General features: G+C 48.0%; 1 protein-coding gene across 1 annotated transcript in view; it reads right to left on the bottom strand.

The window, feature by feature from the left end:
- Positions 1–580: 580 nt before the first annotated feature.
- The window catches only part of CDC40 (cell division cycle 40), a 39,866-nt gene continuing 26,836 nt past the window's right edge, over positions 581–13,610 (bottom strand). The window contains exons 6-15 of the mRNA XM_038760749.1: positions 13,175–13,271; positions 12,702–12,841; positions 12,169–12,243; positions 10,793–10,838; positions 8,812–8,913; positions 7,901–8,016; positions 7,528–7,661; positions 3,744–3,820; positions 3,103–3,247; positions 581–956 (exon numbers count right to left, since the gene is read on the bottom strand). Of these exons, the coding sequence (XP_038616677.1) occupies positions 779–956; positions 3,103–3,247; positions 3,744–3,820; positions 7,528–7,661; positions 7,901–8,016; positions 8,812–8,913; positions 10,793–10,838; positions 12,169–12,243; positions 12,702–12,841; positions 13,175–13,271 (1,110 nt within the window). The 3' untranslated portion in view covers positions 581–778. The remainder of the gene's footprint in view (positions 957–3,102; positions 3,248–3,743; positions 3,821–7,527; positions 7,662–7,900; positions 8,017–8,811; positions 8,914–10,792; positions 10,839–12,168; positions 12,244–12,701; positions 12,842–13,174; positions 13,272–13,610) is intronic.

Genomic DNA, 13,610 nt, shown 5'->3' with positions numbered 1-13,610 from the left:
TCCCAACACCACGTCAAAAACGGAAGGCTTAGAAAAGGTGCGATTTCCGCCAACACGCAGCGCACGCAGCTACACGGAAAGAGACGCGCGGCCCAAAACGAGCACGTGATCGGTGGTCCGACGGGGCGGGATTATCCCGGGGGCCAGGCCCGCCTTCCCTGGGGCTCGGGATGGTGGTCCGGGACGTGGCTTCTCCCGGAGAAACATACGGCGACCCGGGCGGAGGCGGAAGGTTGTGGCGATTTCCGACCGAGCAGGAGACGTTTTTCCCGAAATGGAACGGGGTGGGTTGGCCGACTCACCGGACGGCAGGAGGCTGGGAACGCCGGGGACCCTCAGACCATCCTGCTGCTGGGGGTCCGTCCCGAGTCCGTTCATTTCCCGAGGGATCCGGATCGGGACGGGGCTCGCCGGCGCGGGGATGGAGGCCGGACTTGTGGCGCGGGCCTGCTTTTCCGGGGGCTTATCGGGAAACCGAGCCCGGGGAGAGGTGGAAAGGTTCCGATAGAAACGCTCAGTGCAGCCTAGCACGTCAGCGCGGTAGAGCCGGGATGAGCAAACACTGGCACGGAACAAGATCCAAGCTGCTGCAGCTTTTTTTTTTCTTTTTGCCATATAAATAATTCACATCGATAGCTTCAAAAAATCCAAGCCGGAGGGCGAGTCCTCCGGGAACCGGGACCCTCCGTCCCCCGCCCGCTTCAAAGACCTCCCGGGAGCCTACTGGAATGGCAGGACGGGCATCGAGGGGAATAACGCGAGCGGCCAAAGCGCTCCTTTAGTCCCACAGTTTAATGAGGCCGTCCCAGCCGCACGTTATCACCTTGGAGGTTTCGTGGGGGTGCCACACGGCCCCTATGCACACTTTGTCGTGAGCTTTGAATCGGCTGTACAGCTTCGTCGTCTTCCAGTCCCAGATGTTCAGTTTCCCATCCGCGTCGCCGGATATCACGTAGCTGTACGGGAGGAAAGATGATATCCCGGTGATTCGGGCGTCGGAACTAAGGGCATCTGGAAGGTTGATCCGACTTGTAACGGTCGAGGATTTTGCCCCCCGAGTGCGCGCTAAGCGAAAGAAATTGCTTTCCGCGGCCCCGTCTCTCCCAAATAGGACCAAAAAGCTCGCTATGGGCGGGGGATGTGGCTGCTCCTTGTTATATGGCACTCTCTCGAGCGCTCGGTGCAGTGCTCCGCCCACAGTAAGCGCTCAATAAATACGACTGACTTGGGCGGTCTCAAGGCCGGTGCCGGTGGTTTGGAAATTGCGGAGTATTGGGAAGGGCTGTATAGGGAAGTATAGGGAAGCAGCGTGGCTCAGTGGAAAGAGCCCGGGCTTTGGAGTCAGAGGTCACGGGTTCAAGTCCCGGCTCCGCCACTTGTCAGCTGTGTGACTTTGCTCAAGTCACTTCACTGGGCCTCAGTTCCCTCATCTGTAAAATGGGGATGAAGACTGTGAGCCTCCCGTGGGACAATCCCATCACCTTGTAACCTCCCCAGCGCTTAGAACAGTGCTTCGCACGTAGTAAGCGCTTAATAAATGCTATCATTATTATTATCATCATTATTATTATTAGCACGGCTACTGTGGCCTGTAGAGTGGTCAGTCGGTCGACGGTATTTTTCGAAATGAACTAAGGGTGGGGAGGGGAGTAAGGCGAGTTGAGTTCCTTCAGAGGCATAGTACCCCTTCCAACCCCTTTAAACTTTCATTCGTTCATTCAATCGTATTTATTGAGCGCTTACTGTGTGCAGAGCACTGTACTAAGCGCCTGGGAAGTACAAGTTGGCAACATAACTTCAACTTGCCCGCCTTCCAGGATTCCACAACCTCACGTGCATCCACGGGCCACAAGTTCAATGGCTAGGGCCTCACAGAGCCCTTTCCTCCTCCTGCCGTTATTTTTTTTTCTTACCGCCGACCTCTGGAGATCAGAGCCGGGAGCCAGGGAACACCTGGGACAAGATGCGTAAGCGTCTCGGCCCAAATGTCCGGGTCCGAAAACCGAGTCAAGGGGGGGAAATGTGGATTGCCGCACTGAGAGGCCAGTCGAGGTTATAATGGGGTAGTCCGTTGGGAGAGAGGAGTGGGATAAGCCATGCAGGGAAGGGGAGGAGGATTGGGAAGCCTGGGAACCTTTATAAATGTTTTCCGCAGCTCCCTCTCCCCTCCCCATCACTCCCACTCACTCCCTTTGCCCACCCTACAGCACTTGTGAATATATGTACATTTCTACAATTCTATTTATATTAACGCCTGTTCACTTGTTTTGATGTGTATATACCGACAATTTTATTTATGCTGATGCTACTGAGGCCTGTTTACTTGTTCTGAGGTCCGTCTCCCCCCTTCTGGACTGTGAGCCCGTTGTGGGCCGGGATTGTCTCTCTCTGTTGCTGAACTGTACTTTCCAAGCGCTTAGAGCAGCGCTCTGCACACAGTAAGCGCTCAATAAATACGACTGAAGGGATCAATGAAGTTCAGTGGCTTTTGGTTTCAGTGCTCTCGGGGCTTACGCGCATATAATTCAGAATTTGTCCAGGGCGCAGTCCAGAAGAGTCAAGAATTTTTAATCGAGCAACTTCCTTCCTGGTGTTTAGGAACAGCGCTTAGCACATAGTAAGCACTTAATAAATGCCATTATTATTATTATTAGGAACATACTACATGGTGCTGGTTTGTTTGGACATGGTACACTGTAAACTCTTTTAACAGAGAGCCCGTGTCTATCACCCCCATATGACTCCGTCAACTTTCCCAAGTGCTCAGTTCAGTCTGCACCCAACAAGCGCTCAATAATTACACCACTGATGGAGGACGTTACATCATCATCATCACCAATCGTATTTATTGAGCGCTTACTGTGTGCAGAGCACTGTACTAAGCGCTTGGGAAGTACAAACTGGCAACACATAGAGACAGTCCCTACCCAACAGTGGGCTCACAGTCTAAAAGGGGGAATGGGATACAGTGGAACGGGAAGAGACGGGTAGCCACCGGAGATCTTTGAGGAGGGAAGTGACGCAGTTCTGAAAAATACTCCAGCAGGAAGCAAAATCTCCGAGCAAGCGTATTATTTTAAATTTTTTTAAAAAAATACATACCTCATATCTGGGGAAAAATCCACCTGGCAAGCGTAGCCTGCCACCATGTGACCCTTAAAGATTTTCTTCTTATTTAAGCGGAATCTGTTCTGAGCTCCAAAAATCAAAATCTGATTATCCATTGACTGACAGGCCAACCATTTTCCTGTAAAGCAACAGCAGAGATAACGCTCTGTTAAAGAGTAATGGCTTCTCCAATTGCTATCATTAGTACTTTCCAACAAAGCATTCCCTACTGTGTTAGGCATGAGAGAAAAGGGACATCTAATGGGTAGGATTGATCCGTGCACATAGTGACAATCTCATTAAAACCTATCAGGATCTCTGTCAATGCCTTTAAAACCATTTTAGAAAAGAGAAAGGAACACAGATTCCAGTAATATCCACTACAGATCTCAGAATTATTTCTGCTCCTTCAGCCAAAGGGGAAAAAACGCACCTGAAAGGGGCAGTAGTTTAAAAATTCATTTCGGTTGGATTAAACGGTGAGGGGTGCCTATTCGTGACAGGAATAGTCACTGCCAAACGAAAAGCAAGCCGATTTCTGGTAAGTTGCACTAAAGCCAGAAATAAACCCAGAATTTCTGGTGTCCGGAGAGGCTAGCGCTAATTCAAAAAGAACAGATTTTCCGAGTACTCACCGTTGGGTGACAGAGTCACGGCGGGCATCGAATGCATGCTAGGTTCTGCGATGTATTTAAAATCAACGGGAATGTCCCTGAAAATTGAGAAACGCATGCGATGGAGTATGAGAGACGCCTCATAAGAAAGTCTGTCTACATTTGTTTACCTGAGCGCTGTGAACTGCGAGAGTTGAATGTGATACAGAGGCACTGAAAGGTGAAGACAGAAACAAAAAGACACAAAACCCTGCAAAAATTCCAGCGCTGAGTTTTGAAAACCTCTCTACAAGACACATTTTGGAGAAACAGATGACATATTACTGCAGAGATGGAAACGTCCCCTTCATCTATTAAGAACTCGCATTTTCTGTTAGGTATCTTTGATTTTAAGAGCCAATAAATGTTTAAGGGACGGCAAAGAACATCTTTAGCCCTAGTGTTCTGATGCCAATGAGAGCCAACAATTTAATTTGCATTTGGACGGCTTCCTTTTACATTTATAGATTCTAAAACCCTAATATCCACTTTTATCCTGTTGGAATCGAAGACACGCAATTCAGGTTTCGGCTCTCTCGGGAGAACCTTTCACAGGCCTGGAGAAAGAGCAATATTTTCCTTCAGTAAATGGAGTGAAGGCAAGGAAGACCTCCTGCCTCGGATTTTTCTCAAACTATAAGAGATCTAAAAGGAAAGCAATAAAAAAAAAAATGCTACCCCTTGGAGTTCAGCATGGCTCAGTGAAAAGAGCCCGGGCTTTGGAGTCAGAGGTCACGGGTTCAAATCCCGGCTCCGCCGCTTGTCAGCTGTGTGCCTTTGGGCAGGTCACTTAGCTGCTGTGTGCCTTAGTTACGTCATCTGCCTCAGTTACCTCATCTGGAAAATGGGGATTAAGACTGTGAGCCCCACGTGGGGCAACCTGATCACCCTGTAACCTCCCCATAGTTTAGAACAGTGCTTTGCACATAGTCAGAGCTTAATAAATGCCATTATTATTATTATTATTATTACTTAGCTGCGAATCATGGGATTTGAACCCATGACCTCTGACTCCAAAGCCTGGGCTCTTTCCACTGAACCACGCTGCTTCTCAGATAGATAGACAGATAGACGCCTAAGTGTTGTGGGGCTGAATATCAAATGCTTTCAGGAATACAGATCCAAGTGCCCAGGTGACACAGGAGAGAAGAGGAGTAGGGGAAAGGAGGGCTTTGTCAGGAGAGGCTTTTGGAGGAGCTGTGATTTCAATATGGCTTTGAAAGGTGGGGGGAGTGGTGGTCTTTCGTATACGAAGGGGGTGGGCACTCCATGCCAGAGGGAGAATGTAAACAAGGAGTCGGTGATGTGATAAGCAAGACTGAGGCCCAGTGAGTGGGTTGCGATTAGAGGAATAAAGTGGCTGGACTGGATCGTAGCAGGAAATCAGCAAGGTAAGGTCGGAGGGGGTGAGCTGATGGAGGGCTTTAAGTCGGATTGTTCCCCTCGCCCTCCTCGGGCTCGGGGCAGAGAGGCGAGTCCCGGGCTGTCTCAAACATGGAGTCTGCTGCTTGCCCATCCGCCAAGCTAGCTCTCTTCCTCCCTTCAAGGCCCTGCTGAGAGCTCACCTCCTCCAGGAGGCCTTCCCAGACTGAGCCCCTTCTTTCCTCTCCCCCTCGCCCCCCTCTCCATCCCCCCGTCTTACCTCCTTCCCTTCCCCACAGCACCTGTATATATGGATATATGGTTGTACATATTTATTACTCTATTTATTTATTTATTTATTTATTTTACTTGTACATTTCTATCCTACTTATTTTATTTTGTTGGTATGTTTGGTTCTGTTCTCTGTCTCCCCCTTTTAGACTGTGAGCCCACTGTTGGGTAGGGACTGTCTCTATGTGATGCCAATTTGTACTTCCCAAGCGCTTAGTACAGTGCTCTGCACATAGTAAGCGCTCAATAAATACGATTGATTGATTGATTGATTGCTGCCGTGACGTTTTTTCCCCCCTACACTGCTCCTTCCCTCGCCGCGGTTTGGGGAGGGAGATTCGCACGGGGTTGCTTTCCGCGTCGTCCGAGGTGAGCCCCGCAGCGCACAGAGGGGGCTCCGACCTGCCCCGTTCCTCCTCTCCTCTCATTCATTCAATCGTATTTATTGAGCGCTTACTGTGCGCAGAGCACTGTACTAAGCGCTTGGGAAGTACAAGTTGGCAACATATAGAGACGGTCCCTACCCAACAACGGGCTCACAGTCTCCTCCGGTAGCGCCCGCGGAGGACATGAGCCACTCCAGCACCCCGTGCTTCTCCAAAGTTTTGGTAGTGGGGCATCCCCTGCTCCTCCCCATCCTTCCCCAGGGCCACGTGGCCCCCAAGACGGCGGATCGGGCCATGAGGCGGAGATAATCGGAGGAGGGATGAAGAGCGATAAACGGAGAACCATCGGAGAACGGGGGACGCCGACTTCCCGCTCGACCGCCCACGAGAAGCCGCGGGGCCCGTCGGACGGCACGGGGACCGATGGGGGTTCGCTCCCGTGGGAGCATCTTCGGGAGGGCTGAGGCGGGCGCGCTTTGTATTTAAGGTTCAGAGATAAGCAACAATTGCATCTTGTTTTTAAAAGAAAAGTAAATCACTTTTTGGAGAGAAGGTTCCTAAGAGACAAAGATTTCAGGGGGCGGGGGGAATTTTTAACCCAGTCTCCAAGTGCACTCAGTTCTGTCAGAAGGCAGGTTTTCATCTACCCGTTTTTGGCGAGATCGTGACAGCTAACTCCGCGCTCTGGAAAACCACAATTTTAGCATTCGGCCCGCATCCGTTGCGGCGCACGAGCACCCAACTATTTCCTCCAACACCGAGTCAGGTTCCTTCCAGACGCACGTGCGCTGGTGGAAGGTCTGTTGTCACGCTCTTTCCAAAAACATGTACCAAAAACTTGGGTTCGGACAGACCTGACTGTCACGAGTCTCTCGGCGATAATAATGGATTTCGAGGCAGAGGATTCTAGTAGAAAAAATCCCGACCAAATGGAGCCTTGATTAGTGACTGAGTTCTTGAAAAAAACACAGGCCCGGCTTCTGGAAGTGACACTTCATTTGACAGAACATATTTGTTGGGAGAACACTAGGTCACAGGCAACGGAATACGGAGGTGGATATGGAAGAAATTTAGAGTGTATGAACAGAGTAGACAGATTGGGAAACTAATCAGCCAATAATACTTATTAACTTCCTCCTGCGTGAAGATCACTGCCCTTGGGAGAGTAAAACAGAGTTACATAAACACACACTCTGTGGCCTCAAGGATCTTGGAATCTAACGGGGAGACGGGCACAAATTAATGTACAAATGGGAGGACAAAGAATGAAGAGATGTATAAGAGAATAATAAAATGATGATAAAAATCATGATAATAATAATAACCTGCCTTCCCTCCTACTTAGATCGTGAGCCATACATGGGATAGGGGCTGTGTCCAATCTGATTATCTTATAACTACCCAAGTGCAGAGAACTGTGTCGGCATATAGTAAGTGCTTAACAAATATCACCCTTATTATTGTTATTGTTACGGTTATTATCCTCTAGACGGTAATCCCGCTGTGGGCAGGGATTGTCTCTCTTTATTGCTGCATTGTACTTTCCAAGCGCTTAGGGCTTAGTACACTGCTTTGCACATAGTAAGCGCTCAATAAATACGACTGAATGAATGTCTACCAACTCTACTGTATTTTCTCATGCATTTAGTACAGTGCTCTGCACACAGTAAGCGCTCATTCAATACATTAATACTCATTTTCGATCATTCATGAAATTCAAACCTTACCATTCCCAGACTCTGAGACTCTTGTCATCAGACGTACTCACGAACCGTCGATTCTCATCCACGAAGACGATAGTGTTGACAGCCCCCAAATGCCGGTCGTATTCCTGCACAATTTCCCCACTGCGAATGTCCCACTGTCGTTCGAACGGAAAGAAGAGACGAAGTGGTTAGAAATGGAGCAAAACCCTTAGACCCTGCGAGGTACGGTGGGGGGAAATGGATGAGGTTCTCTGTAAAGAGACCGCAACTTTAAATAAAACCACAATTCACGCTGGTTTGACCCAAACAGAAGTTTGTTTTTCCGCCCCAAGTCGAATAACTGGTAAAGCCGCTAACCAAACACAGCTCCTGAAGCATTTCGGTGAAGACTTACTTGTACGATCTTCTTGTCGGACATCCCGGCAACAAAGAGATTTTGTTTGTCTTCGTCCGGATTGAACTTGACGCAGTAGGGAACTTTGCGATTGGTAAATCTTGAAATACACTGCCCTAGAAACCAACAAGAGATTGTGTATTTGCGAAACCAATCTGATCAGCAAGGCCAAGGTTTGGTTTATAGGCTTCGAGCAGACACTGGGTTGCTCCGACTTTCGCCTCCGGCAAGGCGGCCAGGTGGGACTTGGGTCTTTCGGCCAATCTGGGGTTGGCCAACGCAGTCATCATCATCATCATCATCATCAATCGTATTTATTGAGCGCTTACTATGTGCAGAGCACTGTACTAAGCGTTTGGGAAGTACAAATTGGCAACATCTAGAGACAGTCTCTAGCCAACAGTGGGCTCACAGTCTAAAAGGGGGAGACAGAGAACAAAACCAAACATACTAACAAAATAAAATAAATAGGATAGACATGTACAAGTAAAATAAATAAATAAATAAGTAAATAGAGTAATAAATATGTACAAACATATATACATATATACAGGTGCTGTGGGGAAGGGAAGGAGGTAAGATGGGGGGGATGGAGAGGGGGACGAGGGGGAGAGGAAGGAAGGGGCTCAGTCTGGGAAGGCCTCCTGGAGGAGGTGAGCTCTCAGCAGGGCCGTCGCCACCCTGCCACGTTCGCTCCCACCCCTCCAGGGTTGGGCCCAAGGGCAGACGTTCCAGGGATGGGAGCGCGATCTGGAAAATGGCAGGAGCACTCCCGAACCCTGAACCGGGAGCGGCACGGGAACCGGAAGGTGGGCAACCGTGCACGACGCGCAGTTTGGCTTACGAGAGCAAGGTTTCAAAGAGAGCCATTTGCAGATGGAAAAAACGTATCTCATTTACAAATATCTCACCTGTTTCTGTGTCCCACAGCTTGAGATACCTATCATAAGCGGCACTGAGGAACTGAGTCCCAGCACCGTTAAAGCAGATATCTCTGACGGCTTTGCTATGTCCTGAGGGGAGAAGAAAATTGGGGATGAGGGTTACAACCGGGGTAATAATAATCCCGATGGTATTTAAGTGCTTACTATGTGCCAAGCACTGTTCAAAGCGCTGGGTAGATACGAGGTTTTCAGGTCGTCCCACGTGGGGCTCACAGTCTTAACCCTTCAACTTCTCTGGGCCTCCGTTACCTCATCTGTATAATGGGGATGAAGACTGCGAGCCCCCCGTGGGACCACCTGATCACCTTGTAACCTCCCCAGCGCTTAGAACGGTGCTTTGCACATAGTAAGCACTTAATAAATGCCATTATTATTATTATTATGATTAATAATCCCCATTTTACAGATGAGGGAACTGAGGCCTAGGGAAGTGACTTGCCCAAAGTCACACAGCTGACCAAGTGGCGGAGCCGGGATTAGAACCCACGACCTCAGACTTCCAAGCCCAGGCTCTTTCCACTAAAGCCACGCTGCTTCTCTACAACAATATTGGCTTGATGATGATGATAATGGCATTTATTAAGCGCTTACTATGTGCAAAGCACTGTTCTAAGCGCTGGGGAGGTTACAAGGTAATCAGTTTGTCCCACGTGGAGCTCACAGTTTTCATCCCCAGTTTCCAGATGAGGGAACTGAGGCCCAGAGAAGTGAAGTGACTTTCCCAAAGTCACTTGGCTTCTCTACTTGGCCTCACCAACAGCATTATCCTCATGAGCAGCAGTATTTACGATGCACCTCCGTTCTGTTACGCACTGTATTAAGGACTGGGGGGGTATATTAAAGTCGAAAATGGACTCAATTGGCTGTCTCCGCACATATTCTTTGGGCAAAACTATGTCACTGAACAGCACAAACCTCCTTTCCTCATTATTCTCCTAGTCCTGTCCTTAATAGCTGTCTGCTTAGTCCAGTGCTCTGCACACAGTAAGCGCTCAATAAATACGACTGAATGAATGACGGAAAAGAGGTAAACGCGGGGTCGAATCAGGCGGGAGGCGGCTATTTGGGGAACGTCACTGGCGAAGGGTTGGCAGGCTTCAAGTGTATCGGAAAGCAAGTTTACTAACTAGAACGCGAAAGACCGCGGGAGCCACGTTTTTAACTAGCAAGGTGTTAAGGGAAACTGGCATCCGCAGTAGGCGGGCCTAGACCGACATCACAGCGTATACGCGGGGATGTTTCCTCTGATGTCGCGCCGCTTGCTATCCAGATACACCCGTGAGGCCCAGTTGGCTTTATCTCCACAACGGGAGCTTGTCCTCCTCAAAAGCCGAACGTCTCCAACTGAATTCCCCCAAGGCCAGCGCTCAGACTCAGTCAGAATCGAATTCTCCAGTGAGTGAAGTTGTTGGTGACAATTATTAACACGGTATTTGTTACGTGCCACACGCTACGTGCGCTGTACTAAGAGCCGGGGCAGCCAGGTTGGACAGAGTTCCCGTCCCATTTGGGGCTTACGGTCCAAGCATTCGTTCGGCCACTCGTTCGATAGTGTTTATTAAGCGCCTACTGAGTGCAAAGCGCTGTTAAGAAGCGCTTGGGAGCGTACGATGCAACAACAAACACTCCCTGCCCACGACGAGCTCACAGACCAGAAGGGGAGAAAGACATTAATGTCCGTATAAATAAATAAATGAAATATGTAAATAAATGTAGTAGGAGGGTAGCCTGGTGGAGACAGGAGGGGGTAAGCTGACTGAATGCCTCAAAGCCCGTGGTGAGCAGTCCCTGTTTGACGCAAGTGACAAACCCGAACGGGCTAATGGCAGAACTTGAGAAAGGGAAATACATCTTTGGCTACAAAAGAAAAAAGCGTTCAGGCACATACTTCAACAGCAAGGCAAATGTCACCGGTGAGCCGTATTTTGGAAAGAGAAAGAAACATTACCGATAAATGTTCTCAAACAGCGGCGATCCCCATAAACTTCCCACAGCTGCAAAAGGGAAGAGAGATATTAACCTCTTGACGACGACAAGACACATTTTCAGGAGGCGGTAGGGTTTATTGCCTGTCTTGCTTTTAGCTATTTCTGCTTTGCCCAGGAACGGAAAACGCCTCCTCACTAATACACAAGCGAAAACGTATTCTGAAACAAGATCTTTCCCCGAATTACTGGTTGGGAAAAAAGAGTTAGCTCTTCATATAGGAACCAAAATGATCGGGTAGGGATACCATTTCACCTCACCTGGTGCTGACCCGTTCCGGCTTCAAAGGGAGGCAGATACCGAGTAGAGAGCGGGGCCCTAGTTACCAACTTCCCTGGTTATGTCATTTTAAGTTACCGCTCAATAAATACCCCTGAATGATGATTAATTATGCTTGTGGCCTTCAGTTTATAAGGCCTGGCCACCTTCGGTCTCCGTTCTTTCATCCAACTGTACTTACTGAGGGCTCACTGTGTGCAAAATACTGTACCAAGCGCTTGGGAGAGTATAATATGACAATGAACAGACACATTCCCTGCCCACAACAAGCTTACGGGCCGGTGGGGCAGACAGACATTAATATAAACAAATACATAAATTACAGATATGTATAAAAGTGCAGTGGGGCTGGGTATATGTTAGACTTACGAATGAATCCCAACGGTAGCATGGATAGGTCCCAACCAAGCTTTTTTCTTTTACGACCAATAAGCCTAATAAGAGCCGGATATTCATTTCACGGATAGAAACAAAATATTAGGGGACCAGATCTAAAATTCCCCCCAAATGAGCAACGGGGTGGCCCTAAAATGCATTTATCATCATCAAATGCCGTCGAGTCGTTTCCGATTCCTAGAAATCTTTTTTTAAAAAATGTCGATCTCGCCCTTCAGTTGACAGCAATCTAGTCTAGCTGACTTATCCTGAAAACACCATTTTCAGAAAAAATTAGAAATCGAGAATGGACTTCTGGCCAGAAAATCTTCCCATTTTCTTCGTCAAGCTATATTTCCAATTTTATATATCTGAGGGGCGAGAGAGGGGGAGAGATCAGGGCTGGACATGTAGACTCGTGTGTCATCGGAACAGAGGTGTTAGTTGAAGCCGTGCGAGCGAACGAGTTTTCCAAGGGCGTGGGTGTAGATGGATAATAGACGGAGACCCAGATAAACCTTAGTGGATATAAAGAAAGGGCAGCGTTTTCAAGTTCTATGAAAACCGCGCTCCCATTTCATCCAGACCAGACAAGATATTGAAAACAATATTTCAATATTCTTTTCAAGAATATTGAAAAGAATCTGGAAGATTTATCCAGACAAGATATTGAAAAGAATTTACCTTCATTTTACAGTCCATCGAGGAGGACAGCAATAAATGACCAGAGAGGGGAAACAGCCTGACCGCGCTGACGCCCTGCAAGTGAAAACGAACGTCGACGTGAACCACGAGAAAAACGTTCTGACGTGAAAATACCTGGCCCGCGTCTCTGAAAAAGACGGAGTTCATCTTTTTCTCACTCTCCTGTCCCCCCCTTAAAAAATTCATTTTGAAATGACGTGGTAAAGCAGTCTCAGAAACCCAGGAAGGGCAACGCTTCTCGAATAACTTTCTGGTCGGCTTCTGCCTGGGATGGGTAACCTACGTGGGAGTCAATATGGGCGGCATATCCGCAGAAGAAGAGCAGAAGGTTCTCGGGAAAACCAAGCTTCCGACAATACTGCCTCCCAGCTGACAACGGGGAGTTAATTACCGAGGGTAGACCTCTCTAATCACTAATTAATGACTCAATTTTCAAGCTCGCCTCTTCACCGCGATACTATAACTAAAAAAAAAAAAAAAAGAAAAAGACAAGAAACAACTATTCTACCTACTTTGGTATGTCCAGACCACACGTGGATCTGCTTTTTGGGAAGATAGCATTTCTCCGGAGGTACTGGAGAACGTAAGTTAACGCCGACATCCTGAGGAACATGAAGATAGGATCTTCCCTGGTAGTCATACATTTCTTTAACTAAAGAAACCGAAAGAAGACGACGGCTCAGTCTCTGAAATCATTATTTTTCAAAGCACTAAAAAATGCTCACGACATCCCGTAATATGTTAGTTTTCACACCCTGCTCAGATTCCAACTTTCGGTAATTTCCATTTGTCACCCTGGGACACTGCTGTTTGTGACTGTGGAGAGTATGTTGAAATTTCCACATGACCGTACATCGTATTTTATACTCTTTTTAAGGGGACATTAATTTCTTTCATACCAATGGGTCTGTATTATAGAGACAGGTGAAACAGTTTCTACTATAATTAATGCACCGCAATAATATCGTAGTGAGGAGTACGTTACCATGTAAGATAGTCTTCTCCTCTCCAGGTTTGTCATCTTCGTGTTTGCCTTTCTTCTGCCTCTTGGCTGTTATTTCATCTAACTCTTTCTGCTCTTCCTAAGGAAACCAAACATTGAACGATCATTGTTTCGCGTATTTTCAGGCTCCCGAATGCCTTATCGCTGTCGGCTAGCGTGAGGGCCTCTGACATATGCGGAAACCCCCTAATTAATAACAGCAACGATACTAATCATTTTGGTATTTGTTAAGCGCTTACTACATGTCAAGAACTGAAGTGCTGGGGTAGACAGAAGCTAATCAGGCCTGTCGAAGTCCCTGTCCCACACGGAGCTCAGTCTAAATTGGAGGGAGCAGGATTGAATCCCTATTTTTACCGATGCGGTAGCCGAGGCACGGAGGAGTTAAGTGACTTATCCAGGGTCCCACAGTGGGCAG

Source organism: Tachyglossus aculeatus, chromosome 19 (assembly GCF_015852505.1).
Source record: "Tachyglossus aculeatus isolate mTacAcu1 chromosome 19, mTacAcu1.pri, whole genome shotgun sequence".
NCBI lineage: Eukaryota > Metazoa > Chordata > Mammalia > Monotremata > Tachyglossidae > Tachyglossus > Tachyglossus aculeatus.
Note: the sequence above shows the minus strand (reverse complement) of the source record. Positions and strands in the feature narration are given on the sequence as shown.